Source organism: Perissodus microlepis, chromosome 16, assembly GCF_051167445.1.
Source record: "Perissodus microlepis isolate ML-2025 ecotype Zambia chromosome 16, ASM5116744v1, whole genome shotgun sequence".
Classification (NCBI taxonomy): Eukaryota; Metazoa; Chordata; class Actinopteri; order Cichliformes; family Cichlidae; genus Perissodus; species Perissodus microlepis.
The window spans coordinates 10,525,031-10,552,307 of NC_140476.1; the positions used below are offsets into that span (position 1 = coordinate 10,525,031).

Genomic DNA, 27,277 nt, shown 5'->3' on the forward strand with positions numbered 1-27,277 from the left:
TTATTTACTTTACTTCCAAGAGTGAGATGAGAAGATTCCCCAAACTCCAAATATGGAGCCAGGAGACTGTTAGCATAGCTTTTCATCAAGACACTGAGAAGCTATTAACAAAAAAACAGACACAGCATTTGATTCTGTGTAAAACCACAGCTGTTAGTTTTTTTTGCATCTGTACTTGTATTTGAAATGAACGAACAAGAGGTAATTCCTATAGTTCTAACTTTGGAAGTACAGGAACTGCTGTTAGGATTATGTTTGATTATGAATTTTAACTTTTTACATTAGTAATTAGTGAAATACAGCAGTACGGACTGAACACGTTTATACGCTATCTGGCACTTTTGTCGATTAACAGAAGAAGGAAAAGCTTATTACCTGCAACAGAACACACAGCGCAGTTCCTGCCTGTGTTTGCATTTCACTTTGACGCATTTAAGACCAACATATCTTTTAAAACTTGAGCTTATGTGTTCAAATAAACTGATAAGTCAATCAAGGTTATTCTTGCTTTCTGAATATATCTTTTTTCATTATTAAAGCATTTCTCAATCTCTATAAAAAATGACATTCAAGTAGCCTGAAAACGTAATTTGGTCTCACTAATAAGTTGAGAAATCTCTCTTTACATCTACCTGTTTTGTGCTTATCTTGACAACTGCTTGTCCAGTCCAGTCAGTGTTGGCCTTTGCATTACTGGGGACATGTGTAAGTGCTTTGCCGAGTATGAGATTATTTGGGTTATCCGTTCTCATATTTTGGGTCACTTTCATTTACAAGTGACCCTCTGCCTGATCCACTCTGTGTACGGGGAGGAGGGGCAAAGAAAGTTTTCACAGGACTGTTTGCAGCCATCTTAAAAATTAAGGGCTCTTCATGATTCAGTAGCTTGTAAAACCTCCTTTCGGAGCAATAACTTGAAGTAACTATTTTCTGTATGACTGGATCAGTCTCTCACATCATTGTGGAGGGATTTTGGCCCGCTCTTCTTTACGGTGTCTCTTCATGAACGCAATATTTTAACATGCTAACTGAGGCCTAACTTATCTGAGCATTGCATGGTCTGACCTTTGGGTGAATTCCTTGGGATGTCCACTCACGGGAAGATTGTGGGATTGTGTTAACACACAACTGAATGCTCCAGACCAGAAAATTGCCAAAACTTCTGCATTTGTAGAGGTGGTGACAGCTGCTGATGATCAGTTTATCACATACATTCGATGAGCAGCACCCACACAATTTCTAAATTTTGTTTGGCTGTCTTTGTGAAGATATAATAATGCATTACTAATCATCTTACTTTTAATGTTACCTTTAAGTTTAATCATCACTAGTAAGTGCCACACTCTCGCGTAACCTAATTCAACCAAGTCTTAGCCCTCAACTCTTGAAAGAACTTTGTGAGAATTTTATTGTAATAAGTGATGAAATGTTGTAAAGCTTGCTGGACATCTAATTTTACATTTGGTGTCCTGTAATAAATTACCTCCTTTGTTTTGTTTGGATCAGAGGATCTTAGGAAAGCTGTTTTGGAATATGATAAGAATATTTTAACAGGCATTTTATCAGATTTTAATTAAAACGTTACCTTCTAGCCTCTATTAAAACAACACAATCGAGATGAATGGATTATTGTGCCACATACTTTTGCTTCTCCAATTTCACTACCTGACAGAATAAGAAGTAAACCCGCAATGGGTTTATTTCAGTTCACTTTTTCATGTTGCATTTTCAGTGGAATTAGACCTAGAGTTCTTCATTTTTTAGGATTCAAGTTTACACAGTTTTCCCATTTTAGCAAACACCTTATACTCTCTCTATATAACTCTATCCCAATACTAGTACTGGTAATTTCTGATGACTGTGCTAATGATTTCAAATAACTTTACTTAATAACGGTTGTATGAAATACATTGATTGTGCCATACAAGGGCCGGCAGACTAGCTTCTCAGTTTCTGGTTTTCCAGGACTTTCAGGAGCGTAAAAATGAAAGTGTCTCGCCAGCCGACGCAGAAATGAAAACCACGTTGACATTTTAGGTTTTTGCTGAAAAGCCTTGTTTAAAAAAAAAAAAAGTATTTATTAGATATATTGAATAGCAGAATGTTTTCATTGATGTTGTGACTTTCTGCTCTGTGCCTGCTTATCCTGGTTCAACAGCTTGACTCAGCTCCCGGTTAGTTTAAGTATTTTGTAGGTACAAGGTGGCACATGTTGATTCTAGTGAAGCAGTGAAGCTCTGTGAGTCGTTAGGGTGTGTTCATGCAAACCCTTGTGGGTGCGGTTTGTTTGTGTTTGCTCATGTAGTATGGTCAATAACACTGCACTGAACTCTGAGGCAGTTCGTTTGCAGAGAAGACATAAACACTGAATTTTCTGAATTAATGACATCTCTTAAAATCTCAGAAGAGCCACGAAAGTTTGTTTTCACAAGCAATAACGATCCCCTTCCTTAGTTTATGTTCAAAATATTGGGCGATACTGGCGTCTTTATCTCTTGAGTCGCCCCTTAGCCACTCTGAATTCATTTTTGATGGATCATCCTGAAGCTATGTTGATTCAGCTGATTGTGGGAAACACTGCAGATTGCATTCTGTAGCAATAACATTCATATACTCAAAGATCGCTCAAGTCCATCTAGGCTTTTTTAGGATTTCAAGATCATTCTGAAACATTGACAAAAACATTTTGTTCTAGAGTTATGTAATTTTAATGAAAAACTCAATTTACAATATAGACAAATGCTCAAATATGACAATTATGTGAGGATTCAGTTATTTGAATGTCCTCACCTAGTGCATTTTTTTCTTTTATTCAGTCAATGCTTTTTTTATTCTGTGATTTGCTGGTGTGGTAGTCTTAATGTAACGACAAACCATCATATTTAATCCCAAGCATATTTTATACATGTATATATTACATTGGACTACTCTCTGCAAAGCAGGTTACCCCACAGGGACATTACAGTTTTACTCTACTCTGCTTGTGTATTTTTCCGTTAGGGTCTCCTCGGAGGCGACACCCTTGTGCTTGCAGGCCGTCCTCAGCTGGTGGGGCTCCGGCTGGAGCACCAGAGGAGGCAGAAGATGGCCTGCCATTTCTGGAGACAGAGATTTGGAGCTGGGGCCGTGGCTCTGAGGGACAACTTGGTCATGGAGATCAGCTCGCCAGGTGGGGACCAAAAATAAAGTGTAACAGTGATATTTAAAAATAAAATGTCTATATTGTGTTTACGATATGTCTATGATGATGTAATAAGCATAATTATTATTTAAAGGTGAATTGAACAGAATTACATTAAAAGACAATTAGATACAACCTTTTGGGATGAAATGCTCAATTAAATTAGTTGGAAATGTGTAAAGAAAGAAATTATAACCACAAGATTAGACTGAACTGTGTTTGTGTGTCCAGACTCCAGCCTCTATGCATCAAGTCTTTAACAGGTGAAGAAGTGATCAAAGTTGCTGCAGGCTCGCACCATTCACTGGCTCTCACTGCTCAGTGCCAGGTAACAAAAACGGCACACACTTAGCATGATTAGACAAACAGGTGCTCTATCTGAGGACTCCCTTTGACATTAAATGCTCCCAACCTCTGGACACCTATGCTTTAACAAAAAGCTAATAGACATCCTAATTAAACATCAACATTTGTGACTCAATCTTAAAAATAAGATGTAATTAACTGTCTTATGATACTTTAATCATGTTATTTTTCAAGGTCTCAAGTTTCAAGCATTACTTGTATGTAAGTGCATGCTCACCCCCTATTTCATCTCTTCTGTGCTGTAGGTGTACTCATGGGGCAGCAACATGTGTGGACAACTCGGCCACGTGAACAGCCCCATCACTGTCCCTCAGCAGGCGAAGGTACAGAAATCTCATCCCATTTTTTAAAATTTAATTCACACATTTCACACTTCTAGCCAAAGATTTAGTCATTCACATAGATTATTATTTTCGCTAATGTAGGAAAACATAGCAACACCATCCATTTCCTAATATTACTCTGTTTTGTTGTGGGTGGACCACCATAGCTGTCTGATGGGCTTCGTGTTTGGGACTTGTCAGCCGGTCAGAGCCACTCCCTGCTCCTGGCTGATGGAGACTGTGTGCAGCCAGTCCTGTTGTACTGCGGCCAACAGAAGGAGCCAGTGCAAACTGAGAGGCTAAACCAGAGTGAAAGCTCAAGCAAGAGGTCACCCAACAGAGTGGAGCATTATACAGTCATGCCCACCCTGCTGCCCTTCTGCATCGAGGTTTGTAGGTCTAAAGCGCAACTTAACACAGACAGTAAGGAAAATGATGGGTGGAGCATTTTTTCCGCTAAAGCACGAGCATATTTATGAGATGGAAGTTCTTACTCACACCAGCCTAACTCTATCTGTAATTGTAACCTAAATGTTACCCTCTTGTTTTTTCTGTGTGTGTGTGTGTGTAGATGGGTTACGTTAGCAGTGTGTGCAGTGGAGGTCAGAGCTGTGCGGTGCTGGCAGACCACAATGTCATGGGTTTTATTTCGGCTATCCACGAGCTGGCCTCCAGAGAGAGGCACTTGTACTGTTGGTGCAGCAGCGTCAGGAAGATCCTCCTCACCCCTCTGCGTAAAAGAGGTCAGAGAGCATCTACTGCCTCGTTCTGCCTTATTAAAACATTTATTAAAATTAGTGTTTGTGTGTGTGTGTGTGTGTTTTCTCATCTGCAGAAAGTTTGTGTCCAGTGTTGGGTGAGCAGTGCACTCATCTCTTCTTCTCTCTCTGTGAGAGTTTTGTTCAGCTGAGCACCCTGATTGGCCGACATGCCACAGCACTCACCTACTTCCTGCATAACGTGCAGGGCTGTGATGTCACTACCCTTCCCCTGCTGACACACACAGAGTATTTCATGGACACATACAAAAGGTGAGTTGGGTTTTTTTGTCTCACCAAACAAAAGTCCCATCATGTGATTCCCTCAAAGAAAACATGAACAGACATACTCATGTTTATGTCAGTAATCCCTGTGATGCCTTTTTATCCCCTTTTCTCCATTTTTTTTCCAGTTTTTACACTCACTGGTGACTGTATTAGTTACCATCCTTGTAGCAGGTTGCCTTCAGAACTGCCTTAATTATTTGCGGCATAGATTCAACAAGATGCTGGAAAAATATCTCAGAGATTTTGATCCATGTTGTCATGATCGCATCACACAGTTGTTGCTGATTTGTCAGCTGCACATTCATGATGCTTTGTTTATTCATGTATTACAAAGCAGTTATAGTGCTGTGGCTAGAATTACTTTACATACAAGCAAACCCTCCTGAAATTGGGGATCACACATACTTATGCTGTGATCAGGTTAGGTTTCATCACGTCTTATTTAAGCTTATATATAGTTAAAAGAAACAAGCCAGGAAGACAAACCTATTTCAAATGATCTTTAATAGTACAAACGCCTCTAATTTGAGATGGAGGGTTTAAGCTCTTCTTGCAAGTTCACTTGACTTTGTAAAGCTGTATCTTGTGTGTCACTGAGGGGTAAAATCTAAGTTAAAATCACTCTGTCTGACTCTAGGTATTTTTCTTCACTTGGTGATTTCCAAGTAATGGGCGGATTCCAACCACTTCACAAACTCTCGCTGTAAGCACTTTTATTTTTCTTAAGTGCTCACTGTAGGAGTGCAGCTCTCTTCATTTGCAAATACATGTTCTTGTATGTTTTCTTCTTTTGTGACTAAACTAAAAGCATAAAACTTATCCCAGTCACTTGACAGACGTGTTATTCTAAGAGTGCATCTGTCTCTGCCTGTCTCTGTTCCTGCCCAGTGAGAGTTTAGGCTTTCGGCAGACTTTGCTCACTCAGCTGTCCGTATCAGATCAGTCAGCCAGTGGTGATATTGATCTGGTTTCAATGTTGTACTGGCCTCTGCAGCAGCTCCACCAGTACAGCCGAGCCCTGCTCAAACTGGCGGCCTGCTATGATGTGGTGAGAAAATCCTCTTCTCTCTTTTTGTCTCAAGCACTTTTTTGACCTTCCCTCTTCTTTTTCTTCTCTCTTTCCCTTGCTCCGTTCCCTCACTTTCTGTTTCGTTCCCATGACTGAGCAACATTAGAACAAGTGGTTGTTACTGTCACTATATTGGCTTCAAGTCTTTTATATGTTCAGGTGTACAAAATTCTCTGTCGTGCTGTCTTTCCTTTTGTCTCCAGTTAACTGTGGAGTATAAGTCCCTTGATCAGGGTCATAAAGATTGCGAGTCCCTGTCTTCATCACTGCTAAGAAGGAAGAAGGAGACTGAAACCACCTTCCTGTTCTGGAAGACCCACTCTGGCAAAACTACTGTGAGCACAACTCTGTTTTATGTGCCTGCATCCTGTAATTTTTTTCTAGTCTATACACGTTAGTCACTATGCCTTCCTTTGAGGTTTTAACCTATGACAACAAGTGTGCTTCTAAATTTTATTTCACTCCCTAGAGCCACTAGCCTTCCTGGCAGGACTCTCTAAGTGCTCCTTTTCAAACTGAGCTGATTCCCAGAGTATTAACTTGCCCTGAACAGCCCTGCCCTGTATTTCATTGGCTAAAGTAATAGGGTAGTTCTCACTGATGGGTGTAGCATGCTGTTCAAAGACAAAACAAATAGGTACAGTTTTGAATACTTTCAGTTGGATGTCAGTCTCTTTTCTGCACCTCCTTTCTTCAGTTGTTAAAGAACTATAATAGATCCGTAGAGCAACTGGTGTGTTAAAACACACACCTGAGTTGTCTGCTTGCACAGAAACCTGTTTCCAAGGCTTTCCTCTTGTAAATTCATCAAATTCCCAGACAAATATAAATCACCTTATATTTAAATTTGTTGCACTTTGATCAAGGTGTCTGCAAGAGCATCTGAACTGCACGCTGCTCTGAAAACCATTACTTTCAATAGACTGTACTGCACAATGATGGGTTGCTGCTTTGCAGAGTGCGGCCTCTTCCACATCCTGTGTGAAAACACATTAAGTTATGAGACATGTGTTGCAGCTTATGAGCTACCAGAGTACCCCGGGTTTTATTAAGGAAATTTACGTGTGTGATTTTGTTCTTCAGGAGTGCCTGCGTCTTCCCAGGCGTCGTGTGGTCTGTGAAAGCAGCAACCGATCTCTGACTCTGCAGAATGCCGGGCGGTTCTCAAATCACTGGTTCATATTGTTCAATGACGCCCTGGTGCACACACAGGTACTCAGAATAAGTCAGTATGAAATCAGATATATTAAAGTGCTTTTCTTTTTTATGTTAGTAGCATAAATTCATGTTGGGGGAAGCAGTGCATAAAGGAGCCTTTAAGTCTTTTAAAATTGTTGTTATTTCATTTTTTTTGTTAACAACAACACTCACTGTACACCAGAGAAAACCCAAAGGATCTCTGCTGACAGTGATTTCTGGTCATCTGCATTGATTTACAGCTGAAGCTTACATATGAACATTGTGTCTTTTATTCAGGGTACAATTCCCTCTCAGAGCTTCGTGAGTATCCCTTCCACCAGTTTACCTCCAATAACAGACATAACTGTAACTGAGCTTGAGCTTGAGCTGCAGCAGCATACTGTAGGTGGGCCGGCATCTGTTCAGTGCTTCCACTCTGACAGGATCAACTAGGATTTGAATGCAGCTATATAAATGTTAATACAGGACAGGTATTACAGGTGCTTAAAGATCTGGGGCTTTATATACTTTCAGAAGCAACTTCTTCTGTTAGTTCAAAGATCTGAGGTGATTTTTTTCCCCTGCAGAAATAAGAGCTCTGCAAATATCATATAGGCCGAATAATTAACTGCCTCACCAGTGAGTCTCTCATCCTGTGGACATGCTCCAGCTCCATCTTCTTGAGTAGCACTTGGCCACACTAGTCTATGCTCTGCTTTGCAGCCTTGTTGAGCTTGGGTTGGCAGCACACAAACCTATTCACCTCTAGTTGGAGTAGCCCTCCAGCTTGCACCAAATCTTCACAGCAGAATAAGATGGTGGAGTTGAAGTTGGTCCACCTGAGAGACAAGAGTCTCACTGGTGGGATCACATCTATGGCAACTGGTCAGCCCTTTGATAGTAAATGAAAAGACAGAACAAACTATCGACTGATCTACAACTAAACTAAGAATTCGTTGTCTGTTTGTATAATCATGAACGATGGCTTGCGTTGTTCATAAATTAATTTTTCCTTTGATGTCAGAATTGCTGGCCATTATGTTCCCTAATACTCTGTTTTTAATATTTTGTCCACTCAGTTAACATGAATGAGGCTAAAACAAACAGTGATCATTGGCCTTTGTAATATTCCAGCATTACAGATGTCCTGTGTTAACATTTATTCTGTGCATGTGGTCCTGATGGCTGATTCTGTCCAGCTGCTGCTCAGCAGGCTGCTGTGTGTGGATTCATTTGTGTTTAGAAGATTTTCCAACATTAGTTAGTGGTGAAAGTAGATGAGGTCATAGCTGCAGTAGTTCAGAGCTTGGAAGGGTGATGGTGAAAGGATGCATCTCTCACTGCTGTGGTCTAGCTTTAAACAAGGAGACTGTCACTGATTTCTTCCAGATGATGGCTTCTTTATTCTTACACTTACTGTCAGCTTGTCCTCTCTGGCTACTTTTTTTGGTTTTAGAGCAGTTTCTTCCTGAGACTCTGTTTCCTGTTTGATGTGGTGTGGTGTGTTACTAGAGTTTTGGGCTCATGTCACGTGTTGTGAGTTAAAACTTTGAGCAACCGTTGATGTACTAAAAGTCATTTTGTGCATCATAAATAAGTCTTATAATTGTAAAATGTGGTTAGTATGCAATGTGCACTAAGAAATGTTAATTCTGCCCATGACAATCAAAAATTAAAGCTGGTCAGTTCCCTTTCAAGGTCTTCACCTTATCCATCCATCTGTCTGTCTGTCCGTCTACCCATCCGGCCATCCACCAACTCAATTCTGCTTATCTGCCATCAGGTTATGCAGGATATTGTAGACATCTTTCTCCCCAGCATCTCTTTCCTGTTCCTCCTGAGTGATCGTGAGGAATTCCCAGGCCCAATGAGATATAAAATCTCTCAGTGAGTTCTGGATCTTTTGCTCTTAGATGTTAGATGTGCCCGAAAACCCTCCATTCATGAGTCATCCACGAGCAGATGCTTGAACCATCTCTGCTAGCTTCTTTTTTCACACAAAGGCGCAAAGGCTTCAAATTACTTCTGGATGTCTGAGTTTCCCTAAGAATTAGCCCAGAAGATCTTCAGGTGATTTTACTTGTTTGGTTTTTAGATCTCCTTACCATAGGTGAGAGTTGGAACTCTCGCTTTACCATTCAGTCATTCAAGAGAAAACAAATGTGCCATGACAATCCAGTCACACGCTGCACCACTCTGCTGGTCTACCTCCATCTTCTCACTACTGGCGAAGAAGATGATGAGAGTTCTTCACTTGGGGCAGCGTCTCTTCCCAGATCCAGAGGGAGCACTCCACTGTTTTACAGCGCTCAGACTTTGAGCTGCTGATTGTCATCGCAGCCATTTCACACTTGGCTACAAAATCGAAGGTCACGCACCACTAAAGCCAACAGAACTACATCTGCAAAAAGCAGAAATGTTATTCCGAGGGTCAAAAAATGGACCCCTGCTTATCCCTTAAAATCCTGTTCATGGATCAAAGACGAGGGTGAAACCCTGACAGGTCCAACACTCACTTCTGTGTGTCCACGTCCAGCATGGTTGTCATTTCTATGCTTCTGTTTTCAGCTCACATGTTCAAATGGTCAGAACAAGACTTACAAGAGACAGATAGACCTAAAAGCAGCAGAAGTCCTGGACGCAGCACAGAGGTGCATAAGGAGAGGACCTTGAAGGAGAAGTCATCCAAATTTAAATCAGGGTTATATTGTAGGAGTCACACAACTTAATGGTTACATCTCATGTAGTTAAAAAAACAAGCTTTTATGGACCTTTAACTGTAATTGATATAAAAAGGAATTTAAAACAGTCAATTACTTTGAATATTAAAACACAAGTCATGTTGAAAACAACTGAAATATCATAAAAGGTCATACGTTTATAGAGGAAGCTGCCTTATTAGTGTAGGGTAGTGTAGCTGAACTCAAAAGACGTTGGACTTCCCCAATTTACCAGCACACAGTCAGGAAACCACAGACAGTTATAAAGGCATATCTTTTGGTCATCTATCCTTTTCTCTCCCTCTCTAACATACACACACACACAGTAGGATTTGATCGTTTCGTAATCTCAGACAGCGCGTTGTTACCTAATATGTGAGAATTACAGAAAAAGTGCTGCTCTCCCTCTTTGTGTGCAGTTCTCCACTCATCACGTCTACCCTCTGACCTGTTTGTGGGTGAAACCGGTCACTGAAAACGGCAGCGGACTGTGAGTTTGTTGTTGTAGAAATCAATCTACATGCTGACTAATGCGAAGTAAAGGAATGTTAGTCGCTCTGATAAAAACATTTATGCAACACTATAGCCTCAACAGCAACATGGGAGCAGTGAGATCCATGCGGGGATCTTTTTTAATCTTTTAATTTACTTTGTATTTATTGGATAGGCAACAAGCAGCAAAACATTAAGCCATGGTTATGGTTAACTTCCCATGAAACCTACTGCTCTTTAAATCATCTACTTTTAAAAGTACTGGTACATTTGTCACCTTTGTTTGCTAGCTGAGACCCCAGAATAACCAGTAGAGTCCCGTTCAACCCCCAGACTAATAAGATGGTAATAAGCACTTCATGTACTTATAAGGATGTCATTTATGCTTTTTATTTATGAGTCAGATTTTAAAATCTGAGCAGCTGGGATCAGTGGAGTGAGCTCTGACTTATTCCAGCTTGCAGAGCATTGCATGACCTTATGAAAATCAGCAGGAGACAAGAGTGATCTAATTCTAGAAATATTTTTAAGTTGGACCTCCAGCCTACAAAGCGTTTAGGGAGTGGAAGTTGGATGTCATTTGTAATACAATATTTAAAAGATCCACCTCCTTGTTTTTTTGTACCAATTAAGTTAATTATTGCTCTTGTGCGACATATTTTCAGTCATGCACTCAAAATAACATGTCCAGAGGAGAGTTTCACCCTGGTGGCCTCAACACCGCAGGAAAAGGTACATTTATGGTTTAAACCATTACTGTTGCTTAGTTTTTCAAAATCAGTTTGTAAAAAAAGGTTTTTTTGAGATCGAATTCCATCTTAAAGCGTCACCTTCGGTTCTGTGCTTCTTTCTCTGCAGAACAAGTGGTTACGATCTCTTAACCAGGCAGTGGATCAGATACTGGGCGGCGGAGGTCAGGGGTCGTCACCAGCAATGACTCGCACGGCCTCCTACACGTTCACGACAGACGAACGGTTCAAAGATGCTCAGTACACCGGGAGCTGGTTGGCAGGACAGGTTCATGGCAGGTTAGAAAACACGTTTGTATGTTTTTGGCATTCTCTTTAAGGGTCCCTGAAGGCATCATTTAGGAGAACATTAAAAATGTTCCTCATTTAATACACCTGTAAAATCAAACAATAATAACAGGATTTAATGGAACTGTATTATTTTGTCACGCATAAATGCATAAAACAATGTGCCCAACTCAATAGGTTTCCAATACAACTTGAATCCCAAAAAAACAGCCAGTTAGCAATACAGTGGTCCCTCGTTTATCGCGGGAGTTGTGTCTAAAAATAACCCACGATAGGTGCAATCCACGAAGTATCCAACTTTATTTTTTACAATTATTATAGATGTTTTAAGGCTGTAAAACCCCTTACTACACACTTTATACACTTTTCTCAGACAGGCGTGAACATTTTCACACTTCTCTCTTGTTTAAACACTCTCAAAGTTAAAACCTTCAAAGAAAAAAAAAGTCCAGTATTATAGAATGAAACCAAAAGCACCCGCTGTTGCCTTTGACAGTGCAAAACGCCTCGTCGACATTGTTGTGTTTGTCGGGGAGAAAACTTACAAACATACAGTACAGCACTTCAGTGTCACACTGTTAGCAATTGAAGATTTGTGTAAATTTGACAAGCTGAACGCATTCTGTAGTGTACAGGAGACACGGCACGAGATTGATTGACAGTGGTCTACAGCCAATCAGGGTGCAGAACACAATGCGCTGTAAGAAAAAAAAACATGCAAAATTGGACATAAAAAATCAGCGAAACAGCGAGGCCGCGAACTGCGTTATAACGAGGTACCACTGTACAAAACAAATAATCTAACTTTGGAATCTCTTAGAAACAATGATTAATGTAAAATATGTTTATATATATTTAAAAAGCACAGCCACTTCTTCAATACGCAGGTTTGAAGTCATTATGTTTTTAGGTCAAAGAGGAGCAATGTGCATGAATGAGGAATCAAATCACTAGAAACCAATAAGTGAAGTCAGCATGAATGAAGAAAAGACTGTTTCCAGCCTTCTTGTGTAAATTCCTTCTTTGTGTGGGGAGCCTAATTGATGACGCTGGCTAAATGGTTTAAGCAGAAGCTATATTTTCCTTCACAGAGGAACCATGAAGTGGCCGGATGGGCGACTGTACAAGGGGAACTTCAAGAATGGACTGGAGGATGGGTCAGTACAGTAACCTGGTCTTATACAGAGGTGGTTACTGGATATGTTGTTCATTTCCAGTAAGAAACCTCTGCTCTTCCTGCCTTTGGTCATGTGATAAAAAAGAAACAGAAATAGTGATGTAATTGCCCTACACTTCACCTCCGGCATGTTTTAAATATCCACGTCGCAGATTCTGATCTTTGTTAACTGTTACTTTTCTTTCCAGCTATGGAGAGTGTGTGATTCCTAATAAACTACTGAATAAAACCGACACCTACCAAGGACAGTGGAGAGAGGGCAAGATCCATGGTTTTGGCAAGTACAAGTCAGTACACATTTTCTACCAACTTTCTGGTGTGAGATAGCGCAAATTGTACGTGTTGCCTTAGTCAGGTGTTAAGTAGCAGCGCTAGACGTCCATATACAGATATAAAAGCTTTTTAAGTTTTAAAGACATCGGCTCTTATTAACAAATGTCTTGGGTCAGCAAATGTGGAACTAAAATAAAACATCATGTCTCCACAGTGTTTTTTTTTTTTGAAGTGGCCACAGCTGTGGGCTCTGCACACTAACACAGAAGGCTGCTGTATATGTGTCATACTCAGGTATGCAAGTGGCGAGGTGTACGAGGGCTGTTTCTGCGATGGGCAGCGGCACGGTTACGGCATGCTGAGCTCTGGGAAACTGGCGAGGAATTCCTCCAGTGTTTTCATCGGGCAGTGGGTCCACGACAAGAAGACAGGATATGGTGTCTACGATGACATCACAAGGTCTGAATAACCCCAAGAAAACTGCTATTTTAGAAATATGGAAACTCAGAAGTGTTAAATGTGGAACGCATCTCCTTAGGTAGGACGGAGCAAGGTTTCCTCTAATGGTCGGTTCACAGTAGTCGATATCGGTCCTGGTTTCTAGAGATGGCCTATCATTGAATGAATTTTGTATCAAAGACATGCATCAAGTCAGCAGTCCCTGATCTCATTTTTCCCCCCAGAGGTGAGAAGTACATGGGCATGTGGCTGGATGACCAGCGGCATGGCAGTGCGGTCGTCATCACGCAGCACAGCGTGTACTTTGAAGGAGCTTTCAGAGAGAACAAAATGAGCGTAAGTACACCCTGAAATATGTATCTGCTTACATATGTGCTTACAAATTTGTTTGCTGATGAGTGAGTTTGAGTACATTTTAATAAGTGTTTTTTGCTGGTTTATTTAAATACATGTGCAGAAAGAAAAAAACTAGTTTGAATATTTACAAATGCATTTTTGTCTTTATTCATCCTATGTGTTAGTTCTAAACACTTCAGAAAAAAGCTTTTAGTTTATAATAAGCATATACAAACCCCTGCACCTGAAATAACAGATAAGTTGGGAGACATGCAGTGTAACAAGGCTTGAATTGTTGGTGCAGACAGGTAGTAGCTGCAGGCCTGTGGTGCGTTGATAAAATACCAAATGCATTTTACACAATGCATCCTACATGCGGCAGGTAATAATTAAATAACTTATCCTGCTTATCATCAAAAAGGATTCTCTTTGATGTCACTGAAGCACATACCAGAGGGGTCCTGGGCTGGCGGAGAGGGGTGCAGAGCGCTCAGAGCTCATGCTTTTCCTTCTTCAAACAGCAGAATTTAAAATATGCTAACCCCACTGCTGCTCCCATTAGTAGACTCTAAACATGCCAGCAAAGGACATCAACATATACAAACCCCAGTATTACCAAAGCATGCTTTTTTAAAATACATGGTCATTTGAATCCTTTTATGGTTATGTAGATGTAAATTCTGTCTCAGTTGTTGCGAGGTGATCACACCTATCACTTCTCTGCCCTTCAGTATCAGCGTTACAGTGGTTAGCCCCGTTGCCTTACAGCAAGAGAGTCCTGGGTTTGAATCCACCAGCCAGACAGAGGCCCTCTGTGTGCATGTTCTCCTTCTGTGGGTTTCCTCCAGGCACTCCATTCTTTCTCCACAGTCTAAAGCAGGGGTGGGCAACTCCAGGCCTCGAGGGCCGGTGTCCCTGCAGGTTTTAGATGTGTCCTTGAACCAACACAGCTGATTTAAATGGCTAAATTAGCTCCTGCAGTTCTCCAGAGGCCTGGTAACGAACTAATCATGTGATTCAGGTGTGTTGACCCAAGGTGAGATCTAAAACCTGCAGGACACGGGCCCTCGGGGCCTGGAATTGCCCACCCCTGGTCTAAAGGCATGCATGTTGGGTTAATTGGTGATTCTAAATTTCCCGTAGGTGTGAATTTCTCTGTGTTAGCCCTGTAGTCTGCCAACCTGCTGAGGCCATGTCCTGCCTTTTGCCCTTTAAGAGAAACAGATGGATGACACAGACACCTCAGTGTGTGAATCAGATCGATAAAATGAGTTTATCATGCTCTAGTTGATAAGATAATATTGTAAATTAATTACTAAACACAAACATCCCCTTTCCAGAGAGTACAGGAAGAGCGTCCAGCAGACTGTTGTTAATTAGGTTGGGTTGGGGTTTGTCAAACAACATCAAAATGATGTTTTTCAACTGCAAAATGTTTTCTCGGATGTTCTTAGCTTGAGTCAGACATTTTAACAAAAAAACAACAACTTTGTATTTACTTAAATTTTAACTATAGATGTCTCTTGTTTTGCAACTGTTTATATTTCTATTGCACAAAGCACCTAAAAGACACAAGGGTTTCACTCAGGATCGATACATTTCTAATCTTATCCATGACATGTGACTGGACTGCAGTTTGTAGTGCATGTTGTAGAACTGGTGCACCTGTGCACCTCACGCCTTTGAACTCTGAACTAGTAAAATGTCCTGCCTGCCTTTAAATCTGATCTGATGATGAAATGTAAATAAATATAATGTGGTGATGGAATCTTAATCGTATTGGTGACACATTTGATGCTGTGTGCTTTCTGACAGGGTCCGGGTTTGCTGATGTCAGACGATGACACAGTTTTTCATGGGGAGTTCACTGACGACTGGACCATCAGTGGGAAGGTAGAAGTGATTTCTGCTCTTTGTTTAAGACTTGTCTGCAAAGGTCTTATTTTGATAGTCTTCAAAACCTTAATCTACCTTTTTTCCTTTTTATCACGGTTGTTACTAATAATACTCTAAAACAAGTTTCATTCTTCACTCCTCTTCTCCTTCAGGGGATTTTAACCATGCCTAATGGTGACAGTCTGGATGGCCAGTTCAGTGGAGAGTGGAGCTCAGGGCTGAAGGTGGTTGGAACGTACACAAAGCCAGGCATTGTTGAACCTCCAAACAAGGAGAAGAACGGCCTGAGGTGAATATTTATTGCACTTTAGTAAGCTGGTTTTATAATAATGCATGTAAATGTGCTTCTGATTTGTGCAGGCTTTTATTTGTCAACTTCTTGTCTGTTACGAGGGTATAACCGTATAATGCCGTGTCATTTAAAACTTTGAAAATGTTGCACATGTGCAGCAGACTGGGTCAGTACGCCGTGCCGGCAGATCAGAGGTGGATCTGTGTGTTTGATGAATGTTGGAGTCGGCTAGGCTGCGACGCTGCTGGGAAAGGAGAGAGGACGACGGCCTGGGAGAACATCGCTGTTACAATAACAACTGCACGACGGCAGAGGTAGACACATAAAGGACGCAACATCAAAGCCTCAGATTTAATTTGTGTTAGTTTAGACTGCAGATTTCAAATAAAAGATTGATGTAGCCAAGTTGAGGTCACACATTGGTTGATGAAATCCAGTTTTAAAGGCTCACTTTCAACATTTTAATAGTCAGTAGCCTGATTTTTTTTAAATCAGGTTTCAATAATAAACTTCTTTATTGTACATTTTACCTCAAATAGCACCATAATTACGAAAATGAATATCATATTAAGACTTAAATCTAAAACTGAGAACATAAATTCATCAGAAAGGTGTTTACTGCCGTCATAAATTCTGTGAGAAGTCGGGTCATTTTCCCCTAGACTTCTATAAAACTGACAGGAAACAGCTGATGACTTAAAGCACCACCTCATCCATCCAACACGGCGGTGGTTCTGTCGTGCTTCGGCACGTTTGGCTGACAGTGTAACTGCCACAGTGGCATTAATAAAACACTGTATCTGTTAAAGTGAAAGCTCTGCCGCACAGTTTTTATAATGAAGTAAACCTACACATTTTAAAGATGAGACATTAATGCAGTATTTATCATTTTACTTTAAACTAAATGTGCTGAAGCTCCTGCAGAAGAAATATGTAACTTTCCAAACTACTTAATGGGCCGCACAGTGTGATAATAATTCATCGTGTCTTATGTATACAGTTGTCAACTTAAATAAGTGGATGTGTCTGTGTGCTGTATGTTTGTAGCCCAGACCTCAGCAGGTCTCAGACCAAAGTCCTGGAGTGTCTGGAGTTTATTCCTCAGTATGAAGAACCTGTCACTGCAGCAAACTACGACAACATACGAAGATACCTCACCAAGGTATAGTGAAATTAGAACTCACATTTTCGAAGAAGAAAAAAAGGAAAGCTACCTGAAACGCTTTGCTAAATTAACTAAAATATAAGGAAATAATAAAAATATAGGTGGTTTCCTTATATTTTATCTGTCACGTTGGTCACACCTCGATACGTAATTGCCAAGATTACGTATCAGCTACCTTTAAAAAGCGTTGCATTTGTATTTAGTACTCATTATGAACTTCTAAATCTCACTACTGACACATATTTTAAGAATTTAAGACTAAAGCTAATAACTAAACAGAAATGGGGAAATTCACTCTTTGAACAGCTGAAACTAATCTGAATTCAAAACAAAATAAAATAAACCAAAATAGAAACTGTAATAGCTGTGGCAACTGGAGACCCAGCCCCGATCAGCCGCGATGATCCATCACGTGATGTTTGAACGCACTGGAAGCCGTCCAGGCTCAAAGAAGATATTACAAAGTTTAAGTTAGGTACGGTTTGATTATCATGAGCTGTTTTCCTGCGTCAAGAAAGTCTTCTGGTTTTGGTTATTTGTAGTTTTGTTTTTGTTAATTTTTGTTAATAGATGTTTGTGTATGTGTGTGCATCAGGCATGTGAGACCCCCCACCACCCTCTAGGCTGGCTGGTGGAGACGTTGGTGACAGCGTACAGGATGACGTACGTCGGTGTGGGATCAAACCACAGGCTGCTCAGGCAGGCGGTCCAAGAGGTCCTGGCCTACCTCACGCATTTCTACGGCGTCATCAGGTAGATTCATCTGTTTGCTGGGCCCTCAGGAAAGAGTTTCTATACACGGGTCTGAGACTGGAGAAACTTCCAGGACTGCTCTGAAAATTAGGACATTTTGCTGTTTCCCTGTTTAAGGTCATCTTAGTGCAGCTTCCTGTGCCATTGCTACATTTCAGTCACTACCTTGAAATCCTGTTCTGACCACATGCACTTGTGCATATGATTTCACCATGGACCTGTGCAGAGATTTTCCAGGTCAGATTTAACCGACTTTATGTCGAGGATCTGAAAATTTCATGTGGGTTTTTCGTGCACTTAAGTTGTAAGAGTTCCACAATTTTGGAAAAAAAATAAGACAACCTCTCCCCTGTGACTCTGAGGGCTTTTAACTCTGAGAGTAAACATGACATGTCTTCATATTAAAGTTATTGTACCAAAAATAAATCAATCAGCTGATTGTGAGGGAGTCAGGACTGTGGTTTAAGATTTGGTTTACGGGGACTGAGCCCTTTTTAGATTTAGAAACTGAAGGTGAAACCAACTTAAAAAAAACTCTTGTATACAATAAATTTTACTATATATGTATATGTGGTATAACGTCTGTCACCTGACTAAATATGGGTGTAATATTCTGTCTGCAGGTTTTTATTCCCAGGATTACCGGACGATGGCAGCGTCCTCCCAGATGCCCCCACCTCTCCATCTAAGAGCAGACGCAACTCTTACACAACAGGGCAAGGGTGAGTGACACACACACACACACACACAGGACACATGAAGTTTTCCTGACTCTTCATCTGTGTTTTTCTCCTCTTCTTCCTCCACCACGTTATTCTCCAGCTGTGTTATGGTGGTGAGCTCCTCCTCTCTCCTCCTCCCTCTGCTGCTCCCTCGACTCTATCCTCCTCTCTTTACGCTGTACTCCCTGCAGGAGGAGCAGGAGGAAACTGAGTACTGGGAGCGCATCCTCCGACTCAACAAACAGCCTGACCAATCGCTGCTCAGCTTCCTGGAAGTGCAGGAGTGAGTACAAAACACACAAAATAAGTAAAAATATAAAAGGTTTTCTTCTTTAGAAAAAAACATTTTGTTTGTTTGTTTTGTGTCATTTGAATTTTTCCACTTTAGGAAGTTCTGGCCGCTGTGGATGTCAATTCTTGGGGAGAAAAAGCAGGTGAGGCAGTTTTTTTTTCTTTCTGTAATTTTCAGTCTAGATGTGCAGCTTTTATTTACAGCGGCAGCTCTCGTTTCATTGTCTGTAACTGGATCTCTTTGCATGCATTACAGATTGTGTCCAGCAGCAAAGACGCCTGTTTTGTTTCTGCTGTAGAAACACTCCAGCAGATCAGGTAGCTGCCCTGTGATCACGCACAATGTCATTAGTGATGACTAGACACTAAAAATGAAAAATGGAGCTCTTATTCATGGTTTAGAGTTTTGTGTATCTATAAGAGTGATTAATTTGCAACTGAATTTACAGATGTCCTGGTTACAAACACACAACCTTTTAAAAATGTAAATGTTTCTTCACACAAGTAAAAAAAACTCCTTAGAAGAAGATTTTATTAAAGCGGGATAAAGTTCATGGTTCACCTGTCGGCCGTGAAGAAGAGCGTCACTACACTGAATGATCAGCTGTGCTCAGTTCAGAGTGACGGATGATGCTGTCGATCCTGACGTCCACCTTCACATCCTGAACCTGAGCGCACAGATGTTCAGCTCGTTGGTGGGCGGAGTTTCCTGACTGTGATGGAGGGTCTCCTCGAGGGTGCTCAGTATTTTGCACTCTCCTGCTGACCTCAGAGCAGCCAGCAGCTCTCTGTGTGAACTGAGTAAGCGGTTAAAAAGAAGGATAGTCGGATGGGTGATCACTTGAATGGGATGTCGCTATTGTCTCCTTTTCCTTCATCAAGGATGCTCAGCTATATCCTCTCCTAAAGGAAGCATTAAACACCTTTCCTAAGCATTTAAAGAATTTGCCCAGCTCTTATCAAGACTGCCACACAGATACTTTCAGGTCATTTCAGTCAGTTAGCAGCTGATTATTCAAGCACACACTGGGACTCCTTCACTCAGCTGGATTTTTAATAGATGTTGTGATGCTTGATCACAAACTATTGAGACTTTGGTAAAGGGATACACACCCACGCACTAATAAAAATGTCACAATATCTTGAGTTTATAATGTAAATTCACGAGTTGAGTATTAAAATTCAACCCTTCATATTTACACAGCACCAGATTCACTCCGTCAGACAAGCTGATGGTGATCCAGAAGTCGTTTGAGGAGCTGACCCTGGAGGTGAAACCTCTGCTGCATGGTGACTTCCTCTGGTGCATGGATGATCTGTTCCCACTCTTCCTTTATGTGGTGCTCAGAGCCAGGTATCCTATCACACATTCATGCATTTGCATGTAGTAAGAGGTGTCTGTATTGCCTTATTGATGATATTTGAGGTCTGTGTTGGTTACCCTAACCTTATGCTTTTATTGAAGTCTTGACAATCAGGGAACAAAAACAGTCATCAGTCTACCTGATATTTTTCAAAAATACTTATATTTTTCCCCAAAAAGTACTTTTAGCTTGTCTCCAAATACAAAGGAGTAGGATTCAGGGTTGATGTCAGCCTAGCCGGTGACTTAGACCTCACAGTGTTAAATTTGTGTCCCCTCTTAGAGATTCAGGTGTAGGAACTATAACCTCAAAGTTTTTTAAACACGTGATATTTATAATGATTAAAAAAACGGAACATTTTATAAGTGCTCGCTGGCAGAATTTATATCTGTAAGAGAATGAAGGGCATTTTCCATCCTGAGCTATTTTCTTGAGTATTTTATAAAGTACTGTGTTTTGTTGGAGGTTGTCTAAGTAGCTGTACAAGAAGTGAAAACCAAACTAAGCAAGTCAAAGAGGACCAAACCAGTCCTGATGGTTTTCAAGTTCGCAGTCTTGTTATTTGTACTATCCCACCTCTTTGAAAGTAGGTTTATAAACATCCAATTAACCCATTACACATTATTCTGCTGCTCAGGATCCGAAACCTGGGAGCTGAAATCAGCCTCATAGAAGATTTGATGGATCCCAACATTCAGCACGGAGAGCTGGGACTGATGTTCACAACACTAAAGGTGAGAGCAGCCGACTCCCAGACACATTTACATAAAAGGTGTAAAAGTATCCGACTCTGTTTCAACATAATTTTATGGACCCTTTGTGTTTTCTTCTGGATCTGAAGCAGCGTAATTAAAAAACCTTTTCAACAAATTCCTAGTTTTGTGTCAGTTTACAATAAGAAAGGTCTATAAGCACTTTCCTGACTCCATAGTTCGTCAAAGGAAACAAAAAATCTTTGTAAAACTTCAGGAAATCTCCAAATTGCTGTTTTTGTTTCAGCTGTGACTCCAATCACAGTTATTCTTCGTCCATCATGCGTGCAGGATTTTAAACCATGTCTCTGCCACAGGCCTGTTACATCCAGATCCAGCGGGAGACGAACACGTAGGAGGAGACAGGAGGATGCCACGCGCTGACAGGAAGTGCCATAACCAAACCGAAGCTGCATCGAGGCTGCAGACGTGCACAGCAAAGGGAATGTGGGAGCTAAACCTCTGAGCAGGAGGAGGTCTGACCCCTCTCATTAACTCCACTTTTTTCTATCCAACAACCTCAGCAGGTCTGTAAACAGTGGGAGCATCGCGCCCTCTTCTGGACAGGCTGCGACACTGCACCTTCATTTTTAAATGCACTTTGTCATACGTGTCAGTTTAACTTCCATTTGAGTTTCAGAACTATTTAATGAAAATTTTATTTTACAGTGTTTCCCTGACTGCTGAATATACAGTGTATATTATACCGATTTCATCTGCTCTTTGCATCAACTGGATGCAAAGAGCGCTAACTACATCATAGATCATAAACATGACTGTGTTTTAAAGGGAAAAGTCGGTGCTAATAACTGCAATAACGATGTAAATATTTTTCTAAGGGTGAAAGAGTTTTCAAAAGGGAACTTTAAGGCTGTTAAAGCTGCGATCGTTGTTTTTATTTAGCTGAATTTGAATGCAGTGGAAAACCAGGGAGAGAGATGACGAGTGTGTTCTTGGTAGCAGATTTTGGATGAATACACTGTTGAAGGCTAATGTGGGCTACAGTGCAGGTACTTACTGAACGTGCAGCATGTGGCAGCTGCAGTTAAAGTTAAAGTCTGGCTCTAAACCAGAATAATGTGCTGCTGCTGCTGCTGCTGCTTTGTGAGGCTGAAAGATTTTTCTCCGTTTTAGCTCAATTTTATTTTGAGTGTGAGTGACGCGCTCACTTTTCACTGAGCAGCCGAATGAGACAGAGCTCGATCAAACTGGGCATCCCGCCGATGCCGATGCACATTAACAAACTAAAACTGTAACTCTGACACACAAACATAACTCTGATCTCCTACAGCTCTGATATTTTTAACCAGGATAAAGTGACCAGCAGGATTACTGATTTTGGTCCTTCGCTGAACAGGATGAACGAGCTCAGCATAAAGGAAACTTTCATTCTTTTAATCTGAGTGCTTCTTCTCTTATTCTGTGTTCATGTTTAAGAATATCATCTTCAGATCCAGGAACGCCGAGTGTTTCTGGGCTTTAGTTTACTTCCACATTCAGCCGGCGAAAGTGTGCAAAAGGAATCTGCATCTGTCATCTGTCAGGTTTTTGCATCAAGCTGCATGAAAGGAACATTTCAGGGTTTTTCTTTTGTTTTTGGGTTTCTGTTTGTGTGTTTTATTTTGTTTTATGTTATTAAGAAAAGCTGCAACATTTCCAAAAAGTTGGACAGAAAAGTTCATGAACATCTCAGTTCAGAGAAAATGGTGCGCACATGCACGTCATAATTGTAACTGTGTGTGTGTTTTAATGCAGATCCAGATTTTTTTTAAAACACATATTTGTCCAACTAGTTAATGAAACTTTTAGGTTGTTTTGATACCTTGAAGCTGACTCAGAACAATATTTTTTTTAATGTTGTGTCCTTGTATGTTCAAGGAAAAAAATAAGACATGAGGGAGTTTTGTCACTTTAAAATGATTTTATTATTTATTTATGATTCGAATACAGTTTAAATTAATGATATTGATTATAAATTATGAAGACTTACCACAAACCTGCACAGGGTCCATCTAAATTTGAGTGAGCTGAGGACTGTGATGCGTTTGTATCATCGAGACTGACGACTTGTAATTTCAGTGTTACTGAAAGCTGCACTGTATTCACTGCCACCTCCACCATGTTTTTATTTTTGGCAGAGTCACTTAAACCTGTGTTCTGATTTACTTTTTTAAAAATACTACAAGCAATGGAGTGAGAGTTGCTGAGAGTTCATGGTGTAAAGCCTGAGCCGTGAAATAATTGACCCTTTTTGAAACTGGTGTGTTTATTGAATCTGTTGCTTAAAAAAAAATTAAATAGCAGTTTATAAATGATTTGTGTGATTGTCAGTCACACTGATTATGTACAGATCTCATGTATCTCATGTATGTATCAAATATGATACAGTCTGTGTTACAGGGTTAAATCTTTGGACCTATCAGGTTCAAGGAGAGAGAGCCTCAGCCAAATATCAACACTGTCTTCAGCTCTCAGACTGATTTTTCTTGATTTGAGATAAATGAAAAGTTTCTCTGAGAATCGTAATGCACTGTACAGCAGCGCTCCGGCTTCATGCATTTCCTAAAGAGAAGCCAGTGTCTGCCTGGAAGGAAGAAACCATTAGAGCTAACATGTAAAACATGTTTCAGACTAGGAAGCATCTTTGAGGTGATATTTTTTTCTAACTGGGTGTATATTTTTGTAACCTTGTAGAAAGAGTTGATTTGGGGCAAAATGATTGATGAATGTTGAGTAAAGATTTCAGATGTTTATTTTAAAAAAAGGCAATAAATTTATTTTAACTCTGGAAAGGTCTCCTCGTTTTATTAAAATTACGACTGTTTCAAAAATGATCAGCACTCCTTCGAAGCACAGAGTGTTTGCAAACGGACTGATTCTTATACAGCACCTTTCTACTCTCCCAGAGCTCTTTATACCCACACTTATTCATACAAGTGCTTTCTATCTAACATTCGAACTCCATCGGAGAGCAACTTGGGGTTAGTATCTTGCCCACAGATATTTGGCATGCAACCCGGGAGCAAACCAGGTTAGTAGATGACCTTCTCTAACTTCTGAGCTACAGACACCTGGAAACAGCTCCAAATATTTGAAGGAATAGGTGTGGTCTGAGGGTTATTTAGTTCTTTTGCACATGTAGGTGAAACATTTAGACTCTGGATTTTGAGGTTTGTGAGGCTGACACAAGCGGGAAGTGATGTGTAGAGCTGAGCAGGATGATGGAGGGTTTTTCGGAGAGTTTGTTTATAAGTACCAGTCTCTGATGGAAGTGAGAAGACTTCATACACACACACACACACTGAAGACAATAAAAGGCGTTTAAAATTAATACACACCATGAGCTTAGTCTATAATTCAGCAGGCTCTAAGTGAGGAACTCACACATTACAGTCATTTGATTTACTGTTAATATGAGAAATATTGACTAGTGAAGCGTTTTACTTATGAGTCTGTTAGTTTTAACACACATGAAGAGACTACAGAGATGCGAAGCAGTCCTTTTTTTCCTGGGTCAAAGTGTCATTAAGATCGACTGAGAGGCCAGCAGGCATTATAACGATTATAAGGACTATGTGAAGAATATCTGAGTGAAGTCCGTAACCTCCCACACTTTTCTTAACATAGGAGCAGACTGAGAGAATAGCCCTGTAAAAAGGTTTACCAGTGGTACAGAGCAGAAAGCTGACCAGGACCATTCATAAGGATTGTAATACATCTCAGGGCCCCATTATAAACAGTATATCCAGTACATGTAAGCACTGGAAAAAGACCAATTTCAGGACAAGCGTAGCTCATATTTAGTTTTTTCCTTTCTTTTTTTAGCCTAGTTGTAGTTCAATTCTGGGGACAAACATTTATAAAATGTTGTGAAAGTGAAGTCTACACTGATTATAACTGTTTTACACATGCAGAGATATAAGAGGAAACCATACAAAGCAGGTATTTGCATTTTTAAAAAAAACCCAATAGGAAACAGTGATGTGGTTTCCACAACCAGTAAAAAAACAACATAATAGATTAATTCAGCCTCTTTAGGATCATAAAGAGCACCATAATCCACTAAATGTAAGAGATCCAGAACTATAGACGGTATAAAAGATGGTCTTTTTAATGGCCACCAGGGGGCGCCCTTGTTGTTAGAAAGTGAGTTCTGGTCAAATAGGAGTCAATGGGAAAAGCTCTTTTCAGCTCTTTTTCTCATGGACCTCAGCAAACACTTTCCTGTTGAATTTATTGTCTCAAGCACTATTTTACAGGAGAATACAGGAGGTTTTGCCAGGTTGACAAGTCCGCTCTTCACTCTTCACAAATAATTGCAATCACAAAATTAATAAACTTGAGGTTTTCACTTACCAGTAGGTCACATCACATTGGCTGTGTCCATCTTTTAGGCCGTCTGTGGCGTGTACACAAGCTTTAACCATGCCTAAACACTAACACGTTGTGACCATTTCATATTCAGGCCCAGGAGCGGTCGTGAGGGATCAGATGTTGACTCTCTGACACTCGATTCAACCTGATGTCGCAGCTACCTGTGGAGTGTGATCTTAGGTTAACACCTGTGTGTTGGAGCAGGCTCAGGTGTCCATTTCATTAATGATGGATGATTGTTTCTTCCTGACATCACCTGGATTTCTAACAAAAAAAAAAGAAAGTATTTGTGCCTCATTCTCGTCGGCTCTGCTGAAGGTAATCCAGTCAGTGGCTTCAAGTTTTACATCAGGAGTTTGTCATTAGTTTGGTTTCTTTAAAAAGAAACAAAAAACATAAAAAAGGGAAACACAGAGTTAGACACCAACTCTGTAAAATCCTTATTGTTGTCTGAAAAGAAAAACTAATTATACCAGCTAAAACATTTTATTCAGGCAGCTGACTGTGAGTCACCCTGGGCTGTTCTCTCTTGTAAAGTACGTGCTCATGATTAAAAACGTGATTTTATCTTCATGCAGCCAGTTGTCTTATTAAACTGTCAGCCACCCTCCTTTAACTGTTTAGTTTTGACTGTTTTTAATGTTTGATCATCCAGCTGAAACGTGCCGGCTGGTCCATTGATGAAATTTCAATGCATTACTTTTCAGTAAAGCAGTCGGATAACAGCTGATGAACAGCGACATAACAAATATTCCTTCCTCCCAGCCTTGCTGACCTGTGACCAGGGGTCAGAAAAACAGGAACCGCAGAGTGTTTTAAAAATATCGGACACTGCTGGCTTTTGTTTTGGAAAGAGCTAAATGGACCTTGAAAAGAAGCTCTTAAAGGTCAGGTATATAAAGGTATATACCTGACCTTTAAGAGCTGTTCTGCAGATCTCACACACACATACGTATATGTACACAAGATGCCTGGATGTTTAGAGGTTTCATCTGCAGAGGATGTATACATGTCTTTAAAGTCGAGATTACAGGAAAGGTAATTATTCCCTGTGTGGCACTGATTCCTACCATCCATCCATATTCATCCATTAGCCCTTAGTGAACCATTTTAGTTCCTAAAATAAAATAATTTCCAGTGTTAAATATAGAATTTCCATTTGTTAATCCATACTGTAGCATGCTGCTGTCTTTCACCTATTTATTATGTTCATATACTCACATTATAATGCAGATAAGGGTGTGATTCCCCTGTAATGAAATGGAACTTCAATTATTTTATTTTAAATTAAAATGTAATTATATTACATTTTAATTTAATATAAATTAAGTAGGTAGGTAGACTAAGAATAGAATACACGAGTAACAATCGGGTTTTCGCAAGAACAAAAAATAAATATACTGTCAGGAAATTTAAATAATTTTAGGTAGTGCGTGAGCAATTTAAAGTATTGCACTTCGAGTATTTTATAGGAAAGGTGACACTCTTTTCCTAAAATTCCATTAAAGTACAAGTGAATTAAGGTCTCAGCTGTGGGCTGTATTATAAAGTGTTACCCAATTTTTAACCCATAGCCTGAAATTGCAAATTGAATTACAGAATTACGAAACACCTGGTCATCAAAAAGACCTCAGGGATATCAGTGTGTTTAATTAAAACGCAGGAATGATTGTAAGTATGTTTACCACAGCATCATGCAGCGTGACTGGAATTATCCAGAGAACAAGGGAACCGGCAGATCCACCAGTGAGCTCCATTCTCTGTACGTGTGACACATGAGGAAGAGAACTTTACGCCTCCTGCAGCCTCCATCAGCACGACTGGACAGCTGACTGGCAGAACATCCGGAACGGTATACATCAGTGCATCCGATGCTGCCAAATAGCCCGATAGACCTTAAAGTCATTGATCTAGGTGTGGGAGGAGATCCATAGGATACCATCTACCGTCTCATCTAAAGCATCCCCAGTTGTCAGGAGGCATGTGGGGGCCAAAAACACGATTGATCCA

General features: G+C 40.4%; 1 protein-coding gene across 3 annotated transcripts in view; it reads left to right on the plus strand.

Moving 5' to 3' along the window:
* The window catches only part of LOC146370440 (alsin-like), a 32,064-nt gene extending 8,379 nt beyond the window's left edge, over positions 1–23,685 (plus strand). Inside the window, exons 12-41 of one of the 3 annotated variants that reach the window (XM_084907755.1) lie at positions 3,001–3,169; positions 3,413–3,509; positions 3,793–3,870; positions 4,038–4,259; positions 4,442–4,613; positions 4,706–4,901; positions 5,554–5,619; positions 5,805–5,964; positions 6,189–6,320; positions 7,069–7,197; positions 7,462–7,485; positions 10,304–10,374; positions 11,042–11,108; positions 11,235–11,404; positions 12,505–12,570; positions 12,779–12,877; positions 13,158–13,322; positions 13,547–13,658; positions 15,474–15,551; positions 15,707–15,843; positions 16,005–16,160; positions 16,894–17,008; positions 17,607–17,764; positions 18,388–18,486; positions 18,587–18,769; positions 18,875–18,920; positions 19,034–19,095; positions 19,982–20,131; positions 20,779–20,875; positions 21,211–23,685. In XM_084907755.1, coding sequence (XP_084763881.1) covers positions 3,001–3,169; positions 3,413–3,509; positions 3,793–3,870; positions 4,038–4,259; positions 4,442–4,613; positions 4,706–4,901; positions 5,554–5,619; positions 5,805–5,964; positions 6,189–6,320; positions 7,069–7,197; positions 7,462–7,485; positions 10,304–10,374; positions 11,042–11,108; positions 11,235–11,404; positions 12,505–12,570; positions 12,779–12,877; positions 13,158–13,322; positions 13,547–13,658; positions 15,474–15,551; positions 15,707–15,843; positions 16,005–16,160; positions 16,894–17,008; positions 17,607–17,764; positions 18,388–18,486; positions 18,587–18,769; positions 18,875–18,920; positions 19,034–19,095; positions 19,982–20,131; positions 20,779–20,875; positions 21,211–21,249 — 3,515 coding nt within the window. In that variant the 3' untranslated portion in view covers positions 21,250–23,685. The remainder of the gene's footprint in view (positions 1–3,000; positions 3,170–3,412; positions 3,510–3,792; positions 3,871–4,037; positions 4,260–4,441; positions 4,614–4,705; positions 4,902–5,553; positions 5,620–5,804; positions 5,965–6,188; positions 6,321–7,068; positions 7,198–7,461; positions 7,486–10,303; positions 10,375–11,041; positions 11,109–11,234; positions 11,405–12,504; positions 12,571–12,778; positions 12,878–13,157; positions 13,323–13,546; positions 13,659–15,473; positions 15,552–15,706; positions 15,844–16,004; positions 16,161–16,893; positions 17,009–17,606; positions 17,765–18,387; positions 18,487–18,586; positions 18,770–18,874; positions 18,921–19,033; positions 19,096–19,981; positions 20,132–20,778; positions 20,876–21,210) is intronic. The other 2 variants (XM_084907756.1, XM_084907757.1) reach the window with 2 other exon arrangements.
* Positions 23,686–27,277: the final 3,592 nt, after the last annotated feature.